The 21,094-nt window shown below is 47.1% G+C and overlaps 1 protein-coding gene across 5 annotated transcripts in view; it reads right to left on the reverse strand.

Annotated features, from left to right (window-relative positions):
* The window catches only part of FOXN2 (forkhead box N2), a 33,030-nt gene extending 13,034 nt beyond the window's left edge, over window positions 1-19,996 (reverse strand). For 2 of the 5 annotated variants that reach the window (XM_017837851.1, XM_017837847.1), the window contains exons 1-2: window positions 19,903-19,996; window positions 6,253-6,803 (exon numbers count right to left, since the gene is read on the reverse strand). In XM_017837851.1, coding sequence (XP_017693340.1) covers window positions 6,253-6,789 — 537 coding nt within the window. In that variant the 5' untranslated portion in view covers window positions 6,790-6,803; window positions 19,903-19,996. Of the gene's footprint in view, window positions 1-6,252; window positions 6,804-17,619; window positions 18,390-18,712; window positions 19,303-19,902 lie in introns of those variants that run through there. The other 3 variants (XM_017837849.1, XM_017837848.1, XM_017837850.1) reach the window with 3 other exon arrangements.
* Between the last annotated feature and the right edge of the window lie 1,098 nt (window positions 19,997-21,094).

Genomic DNA, 21,094 nt, shown 5'->3' on the forward strand with positions numbered 1-21,094 from the left:
TAAACCTTATTTTAACACTTGGTAAACACAGCTGTGCATTTAAGGATCTGTCCAAGCACCAGCAAACTAATCAGCAGTCTTTTCATTAATAGGTTTCTAAGTAAAAAATCTAAGCACCCTTCCTTTTGCTTAAATATGGCCACATACTCATTTAACTTTACAGCATCCTGTAAAAGGATCTTGCCGGATGCGCAGCATTTTCCCACATATGCAAAATCTGAAAACTTAATTAATGTATTTTTGATGCACCTAACAGTGTAAGCACCACTGTGCTAGTCATTCTTGATATTAAATTTGGTATGTTGAAACTTGAGCAAGATTAAGCACCTCTTGCTCCTCCCAAAGGTTTCCTCAAAAATTTTCTAAATAAAGAAAAAAAACCTGTTTTTTTGAGCCTGTTAGTTCTTGAAGACCTGAAGAAAATTAAATAGGAAAGCTAAAACCTGACAGATCAGCTAAAAACTCTGCAGGTAGCAGCACCAGATTTTTTCAGGAGAACAGGTATTACAGAAATGATCATGTACCTGGCTGAAGGGTGGGGTAGCTCTACACCTGAACAGGAAGGAATTTTTAGAGGATTTGAGGGGGCTGATTCTCAGAGCAGAAACCCAAGCTTCGTGGAGCACCTCCTGTGAGCCCACAGAGGACAGCTGGCCTCCTCCTGCCACAACCACAGGGGGCAATAATACCCTTGTAGGGATGGATGCTCCATGACTTACTCAAGACTGAAAAGGACTCATGAAGTGTGTAAGTCTGTGGTTCTATTTAAGTAATGGTGTTTTTTTTTCTGGAGAAGAGGAAGAACCTTGCTATCAACAGAGAAGAGAGCCCCAGCTGAGAAAGAGATGCAGCTCCACAATTTTAGTTGAAGTCACTGCCTTTCACAAAGATCTGAGCTGTCCCATCCCTCTGAGTTATTTATTTTTTAACCTGAATCTTTCTTACACTCATATTTTCATACTAAAACTGAGCACAGCCGGTAAGATACTTATCAAGAAGTTTACCTTTAATTATTAAACAGCCATGGTGGCTGGGAGGATGATGTAGCCACCCTAAGTACTAACAGGGAGTATCCTCCCAACTGGCTGAATCCATCATCTCCATGACACTTAAAACCCTGATTCCTTTCCTGCACCTCTACCAGACCCCTTTCCCCAGCATCCCAACCCCTATCCAACTGGCTTTTTTTTTTCCCCTCTCTTTGGTAGCTTTGAGACCCTCAGAGAACAGCAGGAACTCCCCTGACCAGCAAACCACTGCTCCACAGGGTTTTATCTGCTACTTCAGGTGAGCACTTTCGCTTCATGCCTAATTCAGTTCAGCTGCTGGGGATTAGTTTTCATCTTCCCAGCCAGGTATTCCTGCCAGCTTGCTGCTATGACAACTTAAAACAAGGATTTTGGGTGGGTATTGCAAGCTGAACCAGGTACATCCTCAAGCCATACAGATACTGACCCAATGTAAGAGGCAGTAAAACAGTGACTTCTTCTGTCATGTGTAATGTGACGCCACACTTCCACCCACCATTACAGATACTAAAAGCAGACACTGAGCAAAAGAGGGGATGCCCGTGGGGCTGCTCCTGTGCAGTGCTTCACTTGCACCCTCTGCCCAGCAAAGACACAGTAGAAGTCCAGCCCAGGTCTGAAGTTAAGTTTAATGTTTTAGGGGAAAGCCAGCCACAACTGGAGCTGGCAATTCCAGAGAACTAATAGATCCAGCTTTAAAACAAGACAAAACAGACCGTGCTATTTCTCCTAGCAAAGACTAATCCTAGGATGCTCTAGAATGCTAAACTGCCTTTGGAGGTTACCATTTCACATCAACAGCCAGGCAAGTGTTGATGTGCTAGCTGAAATGTAGGTGTAACTTTCATTTAAGATCTAGAGAAACACCCCTCCACAGCCAGTGCAGAGAGGCCACCAGACTCTTCTTAATCTGCATCTCAGGACATGTGGAGCAGTCATACAGTTCTGAGATTATTTTTTGGCCTATCATCTGTTTTGCATCTTTCTAACGTCTCTAATTTGACTTGCGGGACTTCATCTAGGCAAAAACAAGGGAAGGAAAGTAATCCCTATGTTTTGAAGCACTGGAGCTATTTTGTAAAGACAGTAAGTTTCCAGCCCCCAGCATTTTGGGACTGGATTATAGAAAAACGCATTGGAAACAAGATGCCTCTCATGATCCAGCCTTACCCTTTATCACCACCCTACCACTAGTCCAGTAAGTAAAGACCAAGGACCAACCACAGCGGAGCAACCCAGCTGGTGCTGCTGGCTCAGGCTCCCTGCAGAGGCAGACACATGTCCATGTCCTGCAGAGAGCCCTCCATAAGCCCTCCATAAGCGTCAGCCCTGAGCAGCATCCCCAGCTCCACTGGGTATGGACACTGCTCATCAGCTGCTTCCACTCAAGCAAGGTGAACCACTGGAAAATACTGTCTGTGCGCACAAAGGTATATCATATATTCACCAAGAGTTTTATCAGGTAATAGGCATCTCTCTCCTATCTCTACAGCCTTATGGATGGGACCTGCCCTGCTCCTTGCCCAAATATTTGAAGAGCTACACAGACTGCATACCACCATTACTTGTCAAAGAAGAAAAAAAAAAAAAGACAAACACTAAAAGAAAAAAACCCTAAACCACATATTTACCTAGAAGACAGAGAGCTTTGTTGAAGGTATTCAAGCCCTGCACCCCATTCTACAGAGGAGCCAGTGGCAGGGCCACCCACATCCATGCAAGCAGTGGCCTGCCAAATTGATGCTTGATGCGAATGCCACTCCTGCCTCCTTACACCTTTTCTTCCCAGTGGTATTGATTAATGCATAATTCCCAATGCCACAGTTGTAAAACCAAGTCTAGAAAAGATCAGGGAGGCTCTTCAGGGCTTCCAGCTCCAAAGTGCTTTTCAGTTTCTCCTGTGCTGTTCAGCAGATGCTGCTCCCTCAAAAAAAGCAATTTCCCACTGTAGGCGCCTCTCTTCCCAACCCCAGGGAAGTGCTTAAGATGCAGAGCATTAGGTGTATCTTCTGAAGATCCCTAGCCCACAGTTGTACCTCGACATCTTCAGGGGCACCAGGGCCACAGCAGGTACATTGGAAGGCAAGCAGGAGTCCCTAAGACTGTCTCCAGCATTATTCCCTTGCTGTTCATCAGCCCCACCTCCCAACCACCATTACGAGAGACCCACTGGAAATCTCCTGTGCCTGGATGACTGCAGACAGGTGCTCAACCCCAGCTCTAACAAGAAAGGGCATTTCAGCTTGTAAGTCTGTTACCTGGGGTAAATCTTGACAAACCACTCAGATACAGCAGCGTTGTGTGATGTGCATTCAGAACAGGTGTGTTTTAGCAGAGATGTGACATACATACAACCCTGTTTCCATGGCATGAGAAGTTCCTCCTCTAGACTGCAGTGTTGGCTCATAAGGCATCTCTTCAGCACCCTTCAAATCATCCTCTTACTTTCCCTTCAGCACCCTTCAAATCATCAAAAGAAAACCATAACATACAATTTTTTCCAGCTGTCCAAGCAAGGACAGCCTTCCCAGCAGGGAAGCTCCAGCAGGGTCTTGTGGACAATGTCCAGAGCCATCAGGGCACAGTAAGCATGCTACTGCAGCAACTCTTCACAAATGAATTCAGTTTAAGTGTCCTGAAACTGCCCTGCAGTGCCAGCTCAGTGGGGTAAGTGGGGAAAAATCAGGAGATTCATTTCCATGTGCATTCCCAATCCAAACCAAAATATCAGCATTACAGCAAAGATGAGGACAGACTTTTCCTACTTTTGCTGCCAGACCTCCAAGAGATGATTTCATAGCTGACAGCCAGCAGCAATAGCCAGGGAGCTGTTAGACAGCAGCCTGCCCAGGGATGTGGGGTCACAGACCATCCCCTCCTGCCAGACATTTACACTCTTCCAACACAAGAGCCCAGATTCATTTGAAAGGCTTTAAAACCCTTCTTACCCTGACGTTACAAAAAAAACCCCATGCTCATCCAATATAGCATGCCATGGATCTCTCTGCTTCCACAGGCACTGGGGCTAAAAGAAAGCTGACTGTGTGCTCCCTTTGAGATATAAAATGCCATTAACAAAGGAAAAAAATGGAAAAAATACAAAATTATGTTGCCCTCTCGGGGAAGCACCCAGAGGCATGGCTAGCACAAGGTTACCAACAACCAGTAAAATAAGTTTGTAAGCCACTGCTGCTTGCACCAGAGGAGCTCATACAAAGGGGTCTGCAGCATTTCCATCATCGATCAGATCAACTCCCATGCAGTCTGTGCGTGATGCTCTGCGCCACAGACTTATTTTGCAGGAAGAATTTGGAGCAGTACCCTCATCTGGTCCTTTTCTAAGCAGGGTAGAAGGTTAAGATTTAACTACTGTTTGCTGGAAATGGGGAAGCTTCAGCAAAGTTTCAGGAGGGGCTTTTTTGGGGTTTTTTTTGTAAATGCAGTTTCTGTTCTTTAGAGTTAGAGAGCTGTGCGGTCTCTGGAGCCCTGGGAAAACACTGACAGAGCACATCAGCATCACCCCGCTGATAGCAGTGGTAGCTGTTCTGCATTTTGCTCTTCCTACTGAAGATGTCACATCGAGCAGCAAGCCATCCTCTCAGCCCAGCAATACTAGTGGAGATGCCAGGGCAAGCAGGGGACCACGCCAGTCTCAAGCTCCTGCCACCCAAATGCCAAGACAAGAGGTTTGACTGGTAACTCCTAACCCATGGGGGTTTCCAGGCTAGAAACAGCTGAGCATTAAAGGGCAGATCCACAGACAGCAGGAACTCATATACCAATTTAGATTTCCCATTCCTGCCCTAATTCTTCTGAAACTCATGTCACCGTTCCTGGACAGAGCTAGACAATTCTTTAAGGGCACCTCTGTCACCTGCAGCAGCGGGTGGTCCCTGTTCAGATCCAGTCCTCCTCACAGGCACAGCTGGCAGCATCCCAGTTACTCCATTGCAGCACCTGGAGTCACATTAAGAGCCTGTCCTAACTCTTGGCAGGACTTGACAATGGGGGAGTTACTGGACTTGTCACATTGCAATAAAAAGTCACTTTTTCAGGGCAAAGCTGCTGCTTGGGCAAACAGTGGCTATCAGTTAAATGTAAAAGCAGGAATATTGAGAAGCAGTAGTATTCAGTCCTATCAGTAGAAAGCCCGACGTCCACTCAGCTCCAGGACCACTATTTACAGCAAGAGGTTGTCAAGCACGCCAGGCATCACAGACATTTTTGATAACGAGACTGTTACCACTGAGGCTGACCTCCAAACACAGCGCTCCAGGATTTGTTTGTTGACTTCCAGTATGTGGTTTGTTAGTTTATTTAAGTCAGAGCCAGCTCTTTGAGGAACAGGATGAGCAATGAGAGAGGGAAGAAGAAAGCCATTAAGTAATGGCCAGTCTTCGCGAGCGACATTAGTAAAATCGTAAAAGTCAAAAGAAAGAACTTGTACAAAAAAGAGTATCCTTGACTTCAAGAACTGCGTCTGCACAATGCAGAGTCACACACTGTTATGCTATGACAGGGGTTAAAGCATTGCAGTACATTAAATGCAGGAATTAAGATGGTTATTGGAAAGCTAGAGCTGAGTGTAACAGGAGATCACAAGTGAAGGAGTCAGTTTAACATTAAAGAAAGCTGTTTGGACTGAGAAACACTTAGCCACGTACATACAGCGTGCCCCCAAGTAAGAGGGCCTTGCAGAGGACCACATCTGCACCCAGAGGGGAAACACCCGCGCTAACTAAGCGGGGAACCTGGTTGGCATCCAGGTTGTCAGTGCAATCGTAGCCATGGCTGTGTTGGAAAAGAGGGGAAGGAGGAACATACCCCAGTTTCAGCACTGGAGAATAGAGAGAGCACTGGTTTAAGAAGCTTTATCAAGAAGACAGCCTAAGAGAGACATCTGAAATTTCATCTGGCTATTGCAGGCAACCGAAATTGTATGTGGAAACCAGGTCCTTTACAATTGCATGTTTGCCAGATTTAAAAATGATGCACCACAGCAAGATCTACCCAGGTCAGCAATAAATAACAAACCCAAATGACTTTTGTCATCCTGTGATTTGTCAGAAGCAGCATTTCCAAACCATCTCCAGCTGCAAATGAAGTGTTAGAGGACATAAAGAGGGAAAAAAACGCCAAACAAAACATCCTTGAGAACAACAGAATCTTTTTTATTCCCCCCTGAATTTCAAACTTGCTCCACCTCCCTCCTGCCAGGTCTCACCTTGCCATGGCTTTTCTCCACCTTTCGGAAACACTTGTTCAAGGAGAGGTTGTGCCGGACCGAGTTCTTCCAGCCGGTGGGGGCTGTGGCGAAGTAGGGGAAGCGGTCCAGGATCCAGCTGTAGATTTCTTTGACTGGCAGGCTCTTGTTGGGGGACTGCTCGATTGCCATGTAAATGAGAAGGCTGAAAGAGTAAGGGGGTTTGGAAGTGGAGGATTTTTTTTCAGGGTTCTGGTAACAGGACGGTGAGAAGGATGGCACGCTGTCCCCCTCGATGTCGTATAAGGGGCTAACGATCGGAAGGCCCTCACTTCCGAGGCTGAAGTTTGTTAGAAGGTTTGTACTTTCGTGCAGCCAGTTCAAATTTGTGAGCTCATCGTCTGCTGCATCTCTGTCCACCACAGTGGCCTTTGGCTTGCCGGCATCGCCTGTGTCAGGCAAGCTGCCCATCCCATGACACTGCCGTAGTCCTGCAGCTTTTTCTGCTCCTGGCGTTTCAGCTTTCTTATCCGGAGTCATTCCAGTGACTGGACCCATTTAGCTTTACTGGTCTGCAACAAAGGAGATGGTCAGAAATCATTGCAAACTGCCAAAATCACATTCAGCCTACCAAACCCGAATACAGGGCTGCACCACCCCTAAGCCGTGCAGGAATGCTGTAGTCACTGATGAGAGCCAGGGTCCAGCAGGAGCCTCCCAGTAAGCTCATGAGCATCTGCTAGCTCCCCTCCATTTGTAATCAGAGATTATGGTAATCACTTGGAAACTGCTGTATCTATCTTGAAACACCAATTTAGACACAGAAATAATAGTTATTCTCATGTCAACATCTGAATCTGGAAAAGACCTTAACAGGTAGGATCTAATCCATGTAGGTCTGACATTAAGTCCTTAGTTATACTCATTATATTTGTAAATTGAACCTGTTTAGAAGTGTTTGCCTTTGGTGCCCAAAGAGTGAAAAAAGTTGCAAAACTTACAACAGCATAAAGTGCGTTTGTGGGCTCAGCACAAACGAAGCCTTTACAACTCCCTACCAGTCACAGTCATTCCCAAGTGCTGTCACATATTTCTACCACGGAAAGATCTGGCCAGTCTATCAGTTCATCAGCTGTGAGTCCCACAGAACTGCCTGGGTCCAAAAGATCTTTTTCCCTCCTGCAAGAGCTTGCTGCCCTAACCTGAGCTCTCCTGCAGAGCAGAGGGTGGTGGGACCAGCTCTTAACAGGAAAGGATCATCTCTGGGGTGGCAGCTCAGACTTGGTGCAGGAACAATGGCTGACCACTTCAACCAAAAAAAAACCCCACACTAAAAACCTAACCATAAAATTATTATCTACAAAAACCTGCAACCCAGAATGCATGGGCTAACATGCTTTAGAGGCATTACACTAACAAAAACCACCTTGCTTGTAGGATTTAAAATGGGATCCTCTAGTAAACTATGTTATGGGAAGAGCTGCTTTTTTCCTGCTGATGTGACCATGTCAGAGCTTCACTGCACCCACAGCTTTGGCCAACACAGCTATACCAGAAGTACACACCAACAAAACCACTGTACAGATGTGGGCTGTGTACACATACACACACACATACACTACAGATGTAAGACACCCCAACTATGGATGCTGTTGACCAGCAAATCTGAGGTTCACATTAACTGTAAAAAAAAAAAACAAAAATCAAACATACAAAAACCCAAACCCCAACCAAGTTCCTCGTCCCAGTACGTGCTATCATTCTGGTCTCATGCTCTGGCCCCCAGTGCAAGAGTTCAATTGCAAGACAAGGACTTTCCATATCAGGCTTCACCAGACAGCTCTGTGCAGTTACTGGATGCTTTCTTACAACAGTCTTCAGTAAACATGTGGCTCCAAGCACTTGCATCTTCTCCTACAAAGTGGAGGCATGGAGTCGGTCAGCCTGTGTACAGCTCTTGGCTGTCCCACCTACAAAACCAGAGCCAACCAGTTCCAACCTCACTGTGTCCATGGGAGTACCCTGTCCAGCCTGCCTGCAGACATATTTGCCCAGTCTCCTTACTATGGAGAAGGGGAGTGATGTGTAATGGAGGAGTGACATGGTGACCTAAAAAGGCAACAGGATACATCCATTCTGTGCTTCTCAACAGGGGCCAGAGTCCTGCCAGTCCCTTCCTGGTGCCAGGCAGTCATGGGGTACAGAATTTGTGCCTCCCCCAGAGAACACACCAGGTTTCCCACCAGCAATTTTTGCTCCTCTCTTCATATGTTCATGTGCTCTTGCACCAGCAACTGCAAAGCTGTTTTGACAGCAGCACCTACACCTATGCTTACCAGCAGTAGTGCTGGAAACCATTCCCAAACCTTCTGTTTTCTATTTCTTATTTCTATTCAATGCAGGGATGTACATGATCAACTACCAGCTCAGTTATAAAAATAAATAAATAAAGTGAGCTGCTCAAATAGCTGGTCAAAAATAGCTTTGCTCTCCCTACAATTTACTTCTCCCCCAAGCCATCAGAGCAGATTTATATTGGCAGTCAGCGATGGCTGGCTTTTAACACAGCCATACGCTCATGTCACTTCTTCAATGCTTTCTTAAATTAAGAAACAAACAAACAAACAAAGAGCTAGTGAAAAAATTCATACAGTGAAAGAAACCCCAACTCTCCTGCAACCCGAGTTGCACCGCTCTCCTTATGAAGATTAACTTTACCTCCTTGTTCAGCACCTCTTTAGCCAGCTACATACTAAGCTTACACCTCGCAGCCGTGTGTCGGTAATTTTAGCTCTCGGTTCATGTTACCTGAAATATCCCTTTGCAAATCTTCCGTCAGCACAGCCGATCAAGAACACGCACATGCACACACACACATGCGAGTCTGAGGTCACTGTATTTATTTCTTAGGTGAAAGGGGGGCAGTAAAGTCTGTTTTCAACTCAAATGTGGCCTGGGTAAACTCAAAATTATAGAGGGAAAAATATTAACTTATTAAATTGGCATTGCATATCAGGCAGGATTTGTGGTAGTATGCAAACCAACAGTGCATTGACATTATCTTTTAGCAGAGAATCATCACAACAATTAACACTCTGCTTATAAAAAATATTATTTACAGGTAATATACTTACAGGAACTAATTTAGGTTAGTGCCATGTTTCTCTCACAAAAATCCACACATCTCATTACGTTCTTGGTGCCTAGTTCACCACCCTGCACACCTACCTGAACACATCAGAAGTCAAAATATTTTTTCTAGAAAGCTATGAAGGCCATTATTAGATTATTATAATCTCATAAATAAGAAAAAAAAATTTAGTTCCATAACTGCTGCAGTTTTCAAAGAGTGTTCTCCAGTGGTCTGCATCAAGGATAACTGAAATATAGAGATAGCAGAGTATGCAACAGGGAAGCTATTTTAACGAAGAATTTAACTCCATTGTGATGGCAGTAATAAGACTGGTGACACTGAGGACCATTAGCTGATCATTTTGACACTGCTTTTCTGGAGACAGCATCACCTCAGCCTCAGAATATAGAATGCAGCCTCAGAATCTCTAATTCTGTCTTGTTTACTCTGGCCTGCCACTGCATCAGTCTGAAGAAGAAACCAACACTGGCAGCCTTCCGACTGCAAAGGACTGCAAAGTCATCAAAAGCTGGCTCTTCCCCTAAGATCAACAACCACAACTCCAAGGGTTGCCCCACAGATAGGGTCATTAGCAGACATGGTAATGTCTGTCTCGTCTCTCAAGCACCCAAGGACCATCTGGACCACAGGACCTTCTCCCTTCTCAAGTAGCCAAGGGCCACATGGACCACAGGACCATCTGAGACAGCACTGCTTTCTGCCTGCAGCAGCCTGGTGGGGAGAGACACCAGTGCCTCTGGAGCATATCTGAAGGCACACAAGTGGTCAGTTTGTGTGCTCTCCAGAGCCCCTCTTCATTCACAGAGACCTTTAATGACATGGATATTCACAATTTTTTTCTCCAGGCTCTGCCTGGCCATAAGCAGATGGGACTGTGAGCACACAGCTTCCAAGATGTCATTCTCAAGATTACCACTTCCAATATTCAGGTTTTAATATTTTACATAAGGACTGTGGGATTCACTAAAGCCATCTTTGCTGTAAGCTGGCAAGGTTTTGTGGGCAGGCATGACCCAGTGGGAAAACCACAGTTAAGAGTAAGGAGAGCAGACTGTGAGAAGAGCACAGAAGAAGCTCTCCGGTGCAGATGTTTTGATAAAATTGTACCTGCTTGGACCATCAGGTTGTTTTCCTAATGTTTCTCACTGTTAACCAGCTCAAAGAGTCGAAGCAAACCAGGTTAGAGGTGGCCACCAGGACTTGCTCTCCACAGTGCTCCTGGACAAGCTGAATTAGCAGCACCAACATGAAAACAGGGAGGTTGAGTGCGCATGCGCGTTGCCAGGTCACTCAGTGAAATTCATCTTCCACTCCTTTATTCCCTTACTACCACCTTCCCTGCCTCTTCAGCTACTTCAGGAACAGCAAGAAAACCATTTCCAAATGACAGGCAACTGCTTAGCTGCTGAGATATGCTCCCCATCCCTCTACTGGAGCTCTCCTCAAGCCAATTCTTACCGAAGGGGGATGGCAAACAGCAACCATCTACCCAGCTTCTCCAGCTGCTGCGTTGAATGGCCAGACACTTGCTGCAATTCCCACAGGGATAGCCACAGAAAAGCCAGAAAGCAACTTCCAGCCACACACACGCAAAAATAATACGCTTTAAGCACACCTATGAAAAAATATGTGCTCTGACCTGTGCGCTTTACCCCACCAATAAGTGACACAGCATGCTGCTGCTCATTGGTATTAACACTTGCAACTGAAAGCAGAGCATCACACATCCAAACCTACGGGACTCAAGCATCTACCTCCTGTAAGAAAAGAAACGCCAATCAAAACATCTATTGTGAGTATCGCAGTGGAGGTGCCCATTATTTTGCACAGCAATTACAGACAGAGGTAAGGCATGACTCAGGGGTAAGAAGATTAAAAGGCTGCAAAGTCAGCTGAGGTTGCTCAAACAAAAGTTAGGATGCATCAGAAAAGAGGCGAGAGAGACAACCTTCTTTCCAGCAGTCTCCGTGATTTCTGGCATCACTCAAGAGAACACATGAAAGCCAGGAGCAGACCTCCCTGCTAACATGTGCCAGTCCAGCACCCAAAGCCCAGTGAAGACCTGCTCCTCCAGGCCACTCACAACCTGAACAGCAGAGCCCAAGTCCAAAGGGGCTGATTAAGGCTGCAGATGTGTTCAGTCAGCAGTCTGTTTCAAAGAAGCAGGCACAGACTGGAGAAGACTCAGTGTCTCAATGTTGCAAGACGATAACATTTTTTGCAGTCTTCTCTCAAACTCACCGAAGAGCTAACTTTGGGAAAGGTTATGGGGACTGCAAGGTTCTCAGCCTAGCAGAGCACACATGGAGTTAAACCAGGTTTGTGTGCCCCCACATACATCTCCAGCTACAACTTCATTTTGAAAGAAGACCTTGAGGACCAATATGTTCTGACACAGGAGAGAATACTTTGTGTGAGCATTTTATGAAGACAAAGCTGCTTTAATGAAGGCCAACTGTTTAACAAAACTGAAAGTTCACTTGGGCATATCTTCAGGCAAGAAGGGAAGCATGCTTGTTTTGCAGCAGCCCCTCTCAAAGAAGCCCCATTCCTGCAGAGTCCAGGTCCAAAGGACAAAGCCGCAGCAGACACCACCATCACCAAAGGTGACCTTCTCCAAATCCAGCAGCACTGCAGGTGTAAGTGCACAGATGTCATTTTAGCACTGCAGCCACCATGCCTGGACTCACTGACCTGGCAGGAAAGAAGTCAGTCTTTTTGTTAAAAGATGCCACAGCCTTGTCTGTGCCAAGTCAGCGTGAGAACAGAGCTGCTGTTGCTGCTTGATCCTTCTTTACTCTACACTGGCATCAGATGAAAGGTGCCATTTGGCACCCGCACAACATCAGTGTCCCAGGTTAGGACAACCTTCTCCGCAACTAAATGCACCTATTTATTTCTGTATGACCAGCCGAGCAACTAGGTCACCTCAGCTAATAGTGGGAAGATCTGGAACCTGCCAACAGTGCAGTGATTTCCCTCCAGGTTTAAAAAAATACAAAAATAAATCTTACCCTGCATTGTCCACGTCTGAGGAGCAGAATATAATTTTAACCTGGGAAAAAAGATTTTTAGGCATATCACACCTTGGTTAATAACAGCAGCTGTGCACCCACCCTCTCTGTAACAAGCTCAGGGAGCACAGTCTTTGTTACAGAGCCAGGCACTTGTGTGCTTTACACACAACTTCTGTACTAACAAAAACAGGCTCTGTGAGAGTATTTAAAACGATCAGTAGGTGCTTTTGCATGCAAGCACCTATACCAACAGCAAACTCTTCTCTTGATTTTCCCATTCCCTTGCATTTATGAGAAGGTATTGACACCAGGGCTTGTCCTGACTTAAACGCATCAATGTATATACTGTGTTATTGAAACAGCCCAAGAATTACACAAATAAATGACTGTCAATGCTCACCTACACAAGCTGGGCATAAACTTCCAAGTCAGCATGCACACAGCACAGGACCAGCTACAAATCTCTGCATATTGGAGGGAAGCGCAACAAAAAAAAAGATCCTGGCACAACTAATGAAAACCAATCACTAAAAAGCACCACATCTGCTTGACTGGGAACATTAAAAGCACAACACCAGACCATTTCCTCCCATTTCCCCCCCATTAATTCAACCTTTCCCCCCCACTCATCTCTTTGTCTCAGGCTGCCCTGCTCCGTACCCTGCACACCTCACACCCGTGCTCAGCGGGCTGCAGGTCAGCTGAAATCCTCCCCCCCAGCCCCGAGAAAGGCCTATATTTGATTACAACACTATATGATGTCACGTATCCAAGACAACTAAAGGCATTACAGTCTCCTGAGGACAAAACCACCTCTCGGCCATAGATTTCAGCAAGCTGGGACCCACTGCCTGCAGAGGAGACGCGCAGGCAGCTGCACCCCTGGGTGACAAAGGGCACCCAGAGATGCTCCCTGGGGTAGCACCTCCAACAGGCAGGGCCCTTCCTGCTCCTCCTGGCTTGCAAAGCGGGGAAAAATTAGAAATAATTGTTTAAAAAAGCATTAAAAAAGCAGTTACTGGCTTCTCAAAACCAACCTGAAAACAAACCCAACCAACTGAAGGACCGCACAAGCCGTAAGCTCAGGGGTTTCGTTTTAACCCTGGCATTGGTAGGCTCAAAGGGGAAGAGAAGTTCTCCAGGGATTTGCTGAAATACTTCCAAGCCTCTCTCATTTTAATGCTCTTTTAATGTCAATGTTCTCCTGCACCCTGTGATATAATTAAGGGAAGAAGGGAGGGGGAAGGTAACTAAAACCAATTAAAAGGTCCAGTATTAGGAAAAGCTGAGAAATGCTGCAAAATTTAAAAAGGGAAGGGATTAAAACCTTATCATAGCCCAGGGAAGGGCAGGGAGCAAGAGAAAGATTTCATCTGATCTGACTTATATGAAAAAATTTTCTATTTTTTTTATTAAGTACACATATACACACACACAAGCAGGTTTGTGTCCAAAACAAGTATCTGAGAGAAAAACGATAACGTGAATTCTGACATACCCAGACCCCAGTCCAGACCCTCTGCACAACCCAGAGCCTCTGGACATTTATTCCATCACTGCCTTCAGAGACTTTGCAATCGTGTTGCCTTTCCAAAGGCTGCAGTCACTGTTGGACCTAGTTCCGTGTGCCTCAGATTTAAAACACGCGCATGAAAACAGTCTAACAGAGAAACAGGGAAATGAAAAATATAAAAACCAAACCAGCAGTGAAACCTAAACTATTAAGAAAACTCCTTGGTGTCAGAGAAAGGGGGGTGGGGATGGAATAAGTGCTTTTAAGAAAAACGCTTCACTGCCAATAAGAGCTTTTCAAAAGGTGCCTACGGGTCATATTCCTTAAATTCAGTACTGTGCTTGCTAAATGGACTAACATGCAAAAAAATGTAAGCCATTGATATGTTCACAAGTGAGCCATTAGAGCAAATGCCTTGCAAAATAATTCTGATGCTAATTCCCTTTCCAGGGTAACCCTTCCACGTGTTTCTCTACCATCCTCTTGAAACAGAAGTGAATATAGCTACATTTCAGCTGGTGTCAGTGCCAATCTACCAATGCTAGAAAACATACTACTGTCTTTTATATTCAGCTTTCCTCCCTTCTTCAGCTTTAAAGTACCAAAACTCCTGACTTTCAGCCGAAAACCAACAATTTGAAGCTTCACCCCAAGTGCCCCTTCTGCAAGATTTAATTTAAAAGCAACATCAGAGCTATATCACAAACCCACGGCCACACTGCCGGTACCAACTCTGTGATTGTGAAGCTCTCCCCACTTGCTGCTTCCCAGCTCCTCCTCTCAAAGCAAAAGTTTTCCTCCAGAGCTCCAGGGAAGGCAAAGCAATGCTCTTCGCCGTGCTGACCCCCATGGCCAACTTGCTTTTAATTTTATTCCACAAGAGTCAAACTTGGCTGTTTAAAAAAAAAAAAAAGGTCCTACTTTTGACTGCTCAACATCCCTAAAGTAAAACTAAACTGGCTGATAAGCGGTCTGGTGATGGTCCTCACAGAGCAGAGGATGAGGGATGAGTGGCTGCTCCTTGCCAGTAAGCTTCCCAACTCCCACTCACTCAGCTCTACTTTGTGCAACTTCTCCAGGCACTGAGCTCTCTCCATATACAGTAATTAACTTTTAGGCAACCATGTACTTGCCCCAAACTTAAGCACAATGGAATCCAGTGAGAGTGGTAAAAAGAAAGCAAGCAGGGGACCATACTCAAATCGGGAAACTAAAAGCAGCTACAAACTGCAAGACAGGAATGCACCGAAAACAACTTGAGAGAAGAAACGAGGCCTGAGTGTGGCATCAAGATACACTGCTCCAGGAGATGGGCTTCGGCAACACATCCCCTCACGTGTCAGGAAGCCCACAATAAAAACACGATGGCAAATAGCATGACACACTGGTGGGACACTCAGATGCATAAGCAAAGTACCACAGGGATGGAGCAGAATCACCCACACACCACCCTTCAAGCACTCAGCAGATGGAGAACGCGGTCACGCCGACAAAGTCAAAGGTACCCAACCATGCTGTTCAAAGGCATACTGAGGTGGGGGTCTGTGACTGTAGTGCAGAGACCAGGTTTGTTGCTGGCCGGAGGGGAAGGCCAGCAGACAGCCAAAAGCACCGCAGCTGGAGGCTGCAGACCTGATCTCAGCTCACCGCTGCACTTCAAACCCATACCATCAGCAAGTTCAGTGGAGCAGTGACAGCCACCTCAGACAACAACTACCATCCTGCCAGGCAGTCAACATACACCACTGACCCGAGTAAATCATGTTAGGATGTTCTGCCAGCAGGAACTGGGTAAAAACATTTCCAAATTATAATCTAATCCTTACAGAGTGTGCAGAAGAGCAGTGGTGGAGGGTGATTCCTGCAGCAGCAGTAGTCAATTTAGTGGAGTCCCTAATGTTCCCTAACCTTTGAGGAAAAAGTAGGGAGCTCTAAGTCTAGTCTGAACATAATGGAAAAAATCTGAATGCACTACGAAAAACGAAAAAGTCAAAATCCACATTGTTGACTTTTGGTATAAATACTCCTATCTGTGCAAATTCCAAGCTTCTCTTAAAACGGTCCTGGTACCCCTGAGCAACCATTTGGTAACATGGGTATTCCTGCCCCACACACAACATCCAGGTTTCCCGGTTGCAGGCCTGCAGGCACTCGGCCTGAGCACTCAGCAGTGCTCTCTCCAAACAGGAAAGTGACCCAACCCTCGCGCTTCCACAGCCATAAGGTTTTACAGGGAAGAGGCAGAGCACCAGGGGTCATAAAGACTCTGGCTGACATCAGGCAGCACTTCTTCCTTTCCATGTAATTTATTACCAAATAATGAGCTGCCTCCCAATTGCTGACTGAAATTGTATTTTGGAAGTACCCCGGACCATCGCTGCATGCTTTTACCACTTGTGGCGAGGATGGGATGGAGAGCTCACCATCACACAGCATGCACTGTGTCAGAAGACACGTAATGTGACAGGGAACAAATAAACACGTATCACACGTAAGGGTCCAGCCGGATAAAAAGTGAAGCAGCATCTCAGGGCTTTCTTGTTTTACTTGTGGGTGTCTTCTGCAGGAGCAAAGCCGCTGGATCTGGGAAGAGACACCCCACATGCACCCACCTCGAACCTCTCAGCACTGCACTGGGACACGGACAGGGTTTGCAGCCTGCAAGTGTGCACTTGTTGAGGCACAGCCGCGTGCTGACGTGAGTCACCGGTGCTGCTGACAGTGGTGCCTCGGCACAGGAAGTTGCCCAACACCATTTCGGTTGAGTGGCAACACACACACTGGGATGAGGCACTCACTGCCTTCATCTGCTTCCCTCAGAAAAAGTTACTATCAGTGCAGTGACATCCTTCAGACGAGCTTATACACAATACATTCAATTACCAGGAGGGGAGGAACAGCAACTGCCACCGCAAGAAAACTCAAGGAGCCAAGAGGAATAAACCAAAGTTAAACCTGTGCTAATAGGTAGTGAGTACGCATCCAGATCTCTGACAGACTTTACTTACAGGGACTAAAGGCTGCTTTTCACTGATTTGCAGCCAGGAAGCGAAAGCTGTGCTTCACACAGCTTGTTTTGCACCACAGTAGTGCAGTGAAAGTACCCCATTGCAGGGAACAGCCTTAAGGGATGCATGGCAGGGTGGCTGTAGGCTCGCCCTCACTCCTCCCAACACCCATACTTCCTGCCACCTCCCTGGCTCTAATCCCACTGTGCAGCTCCTTCTGATAAGGTATCATGAACCTGCACATGGGAAAAGTCTTCTGAGTGCTTGGGGTATTTCCTCTCAAATACCAGCTCCTTTGAACCCCAACAATGAGCAGTCAAGGAGTAACAGCAGGAGAGCAAGGTGGAATTACAACCCCAGTGAAACCAACATAAAAACTTCAGCTGCTCTTCTGGGAACTAACATTTCTGCACAAGAACTGTGTGGCTTTTTACCTGTTTAAACTACATCCATATACAGCATGTTCAAATGCCAAACCATCTCATTCACCAAAAAAGTTTGCTTTTGCTCAACATTTCAGGTTTTCAAGTCTATTGCACTGAGTGGACAGAGCCTGTGGTTAATAAAGATGGTAAAAATCAGCTTGACATGTCCCTAAGCCTCTGTCATCTTTGTCAAGCACTACACTCACTTGCCAGGCAGCACTTCTCATTCAAGGGGACCATTACACAGCCCTGTACCTGCTCCATTACTTACTGGACTGGCATGTCCTGACACTCAGATAGTTGCTGTCAATGCTGGTGCCATCAATCCCAAGTTCCTCAGAGGACATGGGAAGGCTTCTCAAGCAGAAAACCCATGGTCGTTGGAGCTGTTGAAGCAGCACACTCCTTGGCTGGTGTCCCTTTTAGACAAAAAATACCTCACTTTTGGGCTGAAAAATCCCTGAGGAGCTTCTTCAGCACAGCCTCAGTGGCAGCACCCAAAGCAGGTCACAACTTCATCCTCTGGTCTAGATGCTGCCAACAAAGATATTAACCAAGTTTTATTTCAACAAGGTCCCTGAGAGTGCTCAGGGCCACATGCCTGGATTGATACAGGGTCAGTGCCTCCAGCTTCTCTCAGGACCTGAAGGGCAGCCAAGGCAGCATCTCCACCACAGTCTGCAGGTGTAGACACTGTGTACAGTGGCACCGCTCACTTTAGGGGAGCATTTGATAATTAAAAAAATACTAAAAGCACAGAAAAGTCTGATACTTATTTCAGGCAACTCAAACATCCAAAGTAGGAATTATCATCCCCTCTGTATTTCCACAAAAGTCAAGCCGCACAGCTGGACACAAGTGAGCCCCCAGCAGAAGCTGCAGTGCTGTGGCAGCACACAGCCAAGCTCAGAGATAACATCCTGGCACTCAGCTAAGTTCATCAGCTCAAGCTGTGTGCTCCATTAATTGCTACTACAGAGCTTTCAGTTCAGAGTTGTGTCCAACTACCTTCTGCAGAGCTTGGGAAATGTGAGTTGGCACCTGCCAAGAAAAAACAAAAATCAACAACCTGCTAACTAGTTCAAGTTTTCTGACTTAATATAATGTCAGCTTAATTGTTCTTGCATAGATGTAGCATAACACCAGACTTCTAGGAGGCAAAAAAAAGACTCCAAACCAAGAAACACAACAGAGGTTAAATGATTCTCATGTCACTGTATTACTACCCAATCATTACTAAATCCGTCTAAATGCAAGTCCACCAATGATAAGATTCGGAGAGTACATATACATATATATACATGGTATATCACACATAAAGTTAGCTTGATTTCATACGTTAGCCACAAAGCTAAGCAAGTTACCTTCTCAGCATTGAAATCCACCATAATTCAGCATTTTTAACTTCACATTTTGCATACAGCATCCATCCCTAGGCAGGCACCAGGGCGGGAATGTGAGTTTATTGGGCCCTTCTCAAGGTTACCCCTTATTTTCTGCTTTTAATCTTTGTCCTTTTTACTCTTTGTTTAGGCCTTGTCAGAATCCAAATCTTTACCGACAAAAGCCAGTTTCCGCTCCTATAGAACCTGGGCAACCAAGCACGTTGGTGTGTCCAAGGCGGAATAAGGCGGGAGAGCAATGGGATGCTGCTCCTCTGCTGCCACCAACTCGTTGCCCAACTTCACCAAAAGAAAAAAAACAAAAGAGACGGAAAACTCTTAAGGGCCACGTGCAGACAGATCCCAGCCTCACCTCGAGCACCTCATCAGCCGTTTCTTGGATTTCAACCCAAAACGCGGGAACCCCGGAACGCCTCCCCTACTCCCCCCTCACCTCTGCAAACCACAGACCTTCTGCACATCCATGGGGGCTTCCCGCCGCTTCGGGGATGGCGGGGCGCGGCGGAATAACGCCAGAAGGGTCCCTACTTACTTAAATGAAGCGCCTGAGGGTTTTCATGGGGGCGACCCGGAGGCGAGGGACACGTCGGGGCCGCGCTCCCGGGTCCCGGCGCCGGGCTGGCCCCGCTCTCCATCCCCGCCGCTGGAAGCGCGCACGGAGCGCGGGACTGCCCTGCCGGGGGAGCGGGGGCTAAGAGGTGTGTGGGGGGGGTCACCCGCGTAAATCCCGCGGGCGGAAGCTCCGCGGAGCCGCGCCGGGAGGAGGAGCAGCGGAGCGGGGTGTGGGGAGCGGGTCCGCGGCCGCCGCGGGGAGGGGAGGGGAGGGGGTGTCCCCACGCATCCCCCTCCCCGCGCATCGCCATCCAGCGCTGTCCCCACGCGGGGCACCGGGGGACACCGGTCACCCCCCGCCGAACCCCCCCCAGAGCCAGCGGGACCCGCCGCCCCGGCGCTCCCCGCGCCTCCCCCTTCCGCCCCAGCGGAACCCTCCCGGAGCGTCAAGAACAACAAAAAAAAAAACCCACCCCATCCCCCCAAACGCGCGGAAAGCCCGAAAACTAAACCAAAAAAAAAAAAAAGGCGGGGGGGAGCGACAAAGCCGGTGGCGGGGTGGCGGGAGGGGAGCGCGGGGCAGAGCGGGCTGCACTCACCGCGGTCATGAAGCCGCGCGGCCGGCGGCGGACACACAATATGGCAGCGGGGGGATGTGTCAGGGAGCAGCTGCTCCCTGCGCAGCGGCGGCGGCGGCGCCGCCCTCCCCGCCGTGCTCCCCATGGCAACCGGGAACAAGCACGGCCCCCCCGCTCCCTTAGCGCCGGGGCCGCCTCTGGCACCGCCGCCACCGCCCCGCGCCCGCCGGGGCGGTGCGGGCTGCGAGCGCGGCTTCCAGGCTCCGCATCCCGCCACGAGCATCCTCGCCGCCTCGTAAAAGTTCATCTTCCCCCCCCCCCCAAAAAAAACCCACCAAAATTTCAAACATAAACCCTCCTTTTAGTTTCGCTTCGCTTTCCTCACCTTCTTTATAATTATTCTTTTTGTCCTCTCAACAGAAATGAAGCCGCCGCCGTGTTTGCTCTGCCTTGTAGAGCATTGTACTCCGCTCGTGCCTTCGGCTTTAAGCTTTCCAGGGCAAGAACTTGGCTGTTTGCTCGGAGGGGCTGAGCCGTCCTGCGTGTACACTTGCAGTTTTACAGCATCATAAAGGGGACCTCGGGAAGTCACTCACAGAGAGGAACTTTGGTTTGGACCTGATCTTCCACTGCAAAAAAAGTTTATTCACTTTTTCAAGGTTTCCCCACCTTCTGAAGGACACAGCTTATGCCTGCTTCATGATGACTCGCGGTAATTTTATTTATAAAGAACGATGAGGATGTGTTTCAAGGAAATTCCCCCACTCCACGTTAGGAGGAACCAGTTGCTGGAGTTTTTTTAATCTGAAACAATTTCAGAGAACAACCTTGTGGGTTTTTTAAGAGTGAAGATGTATCAGGCTCAGGGTTATAGCACACAAAATATTCTCCTAAGGGCAGAAGATCAAATCCAGTGGCAGGGAGGCTCCTTCTGCTGCACCATGAAGCATGACTAGCTTCAGAAACAGAGCCCAACCACACAGTTTTGACCAGAATAAATTATTCTCAGCAAATTTCATTTAGCTCCTACCTAATTTCCACTGATTGAATGCGTTATGATTCATTCAACCTCTTCTTTTTCCTTTTACAGCCTCAAAAGTTATCCAGGGCCTTCCTACCATCTCTGCAAACAACAGAAATGCACTTATATTAATTATGTATTACCAAAGCCATCTAATGCTGAAAGCACCCTCCATTCCTAAATCATTAAAAA

This window comes from Lepidothrix coronata, unplaced genomic scaffold (genome assembly GCF_001604755.1).
Source record: "Lepidothrix coronata isolate B3197 unplaced genomic scaffold, Lepidothrix_coronata-1.0 Scaffold313, whole genome shotgun sequence".
In the NCBI taxonomy this organism is placed as follows: Eukaryota; Metazoa; Chordata; class Aves; order Passeriformes; family Pipridae; genus Lepidothrix; species Lepidothrix coronata.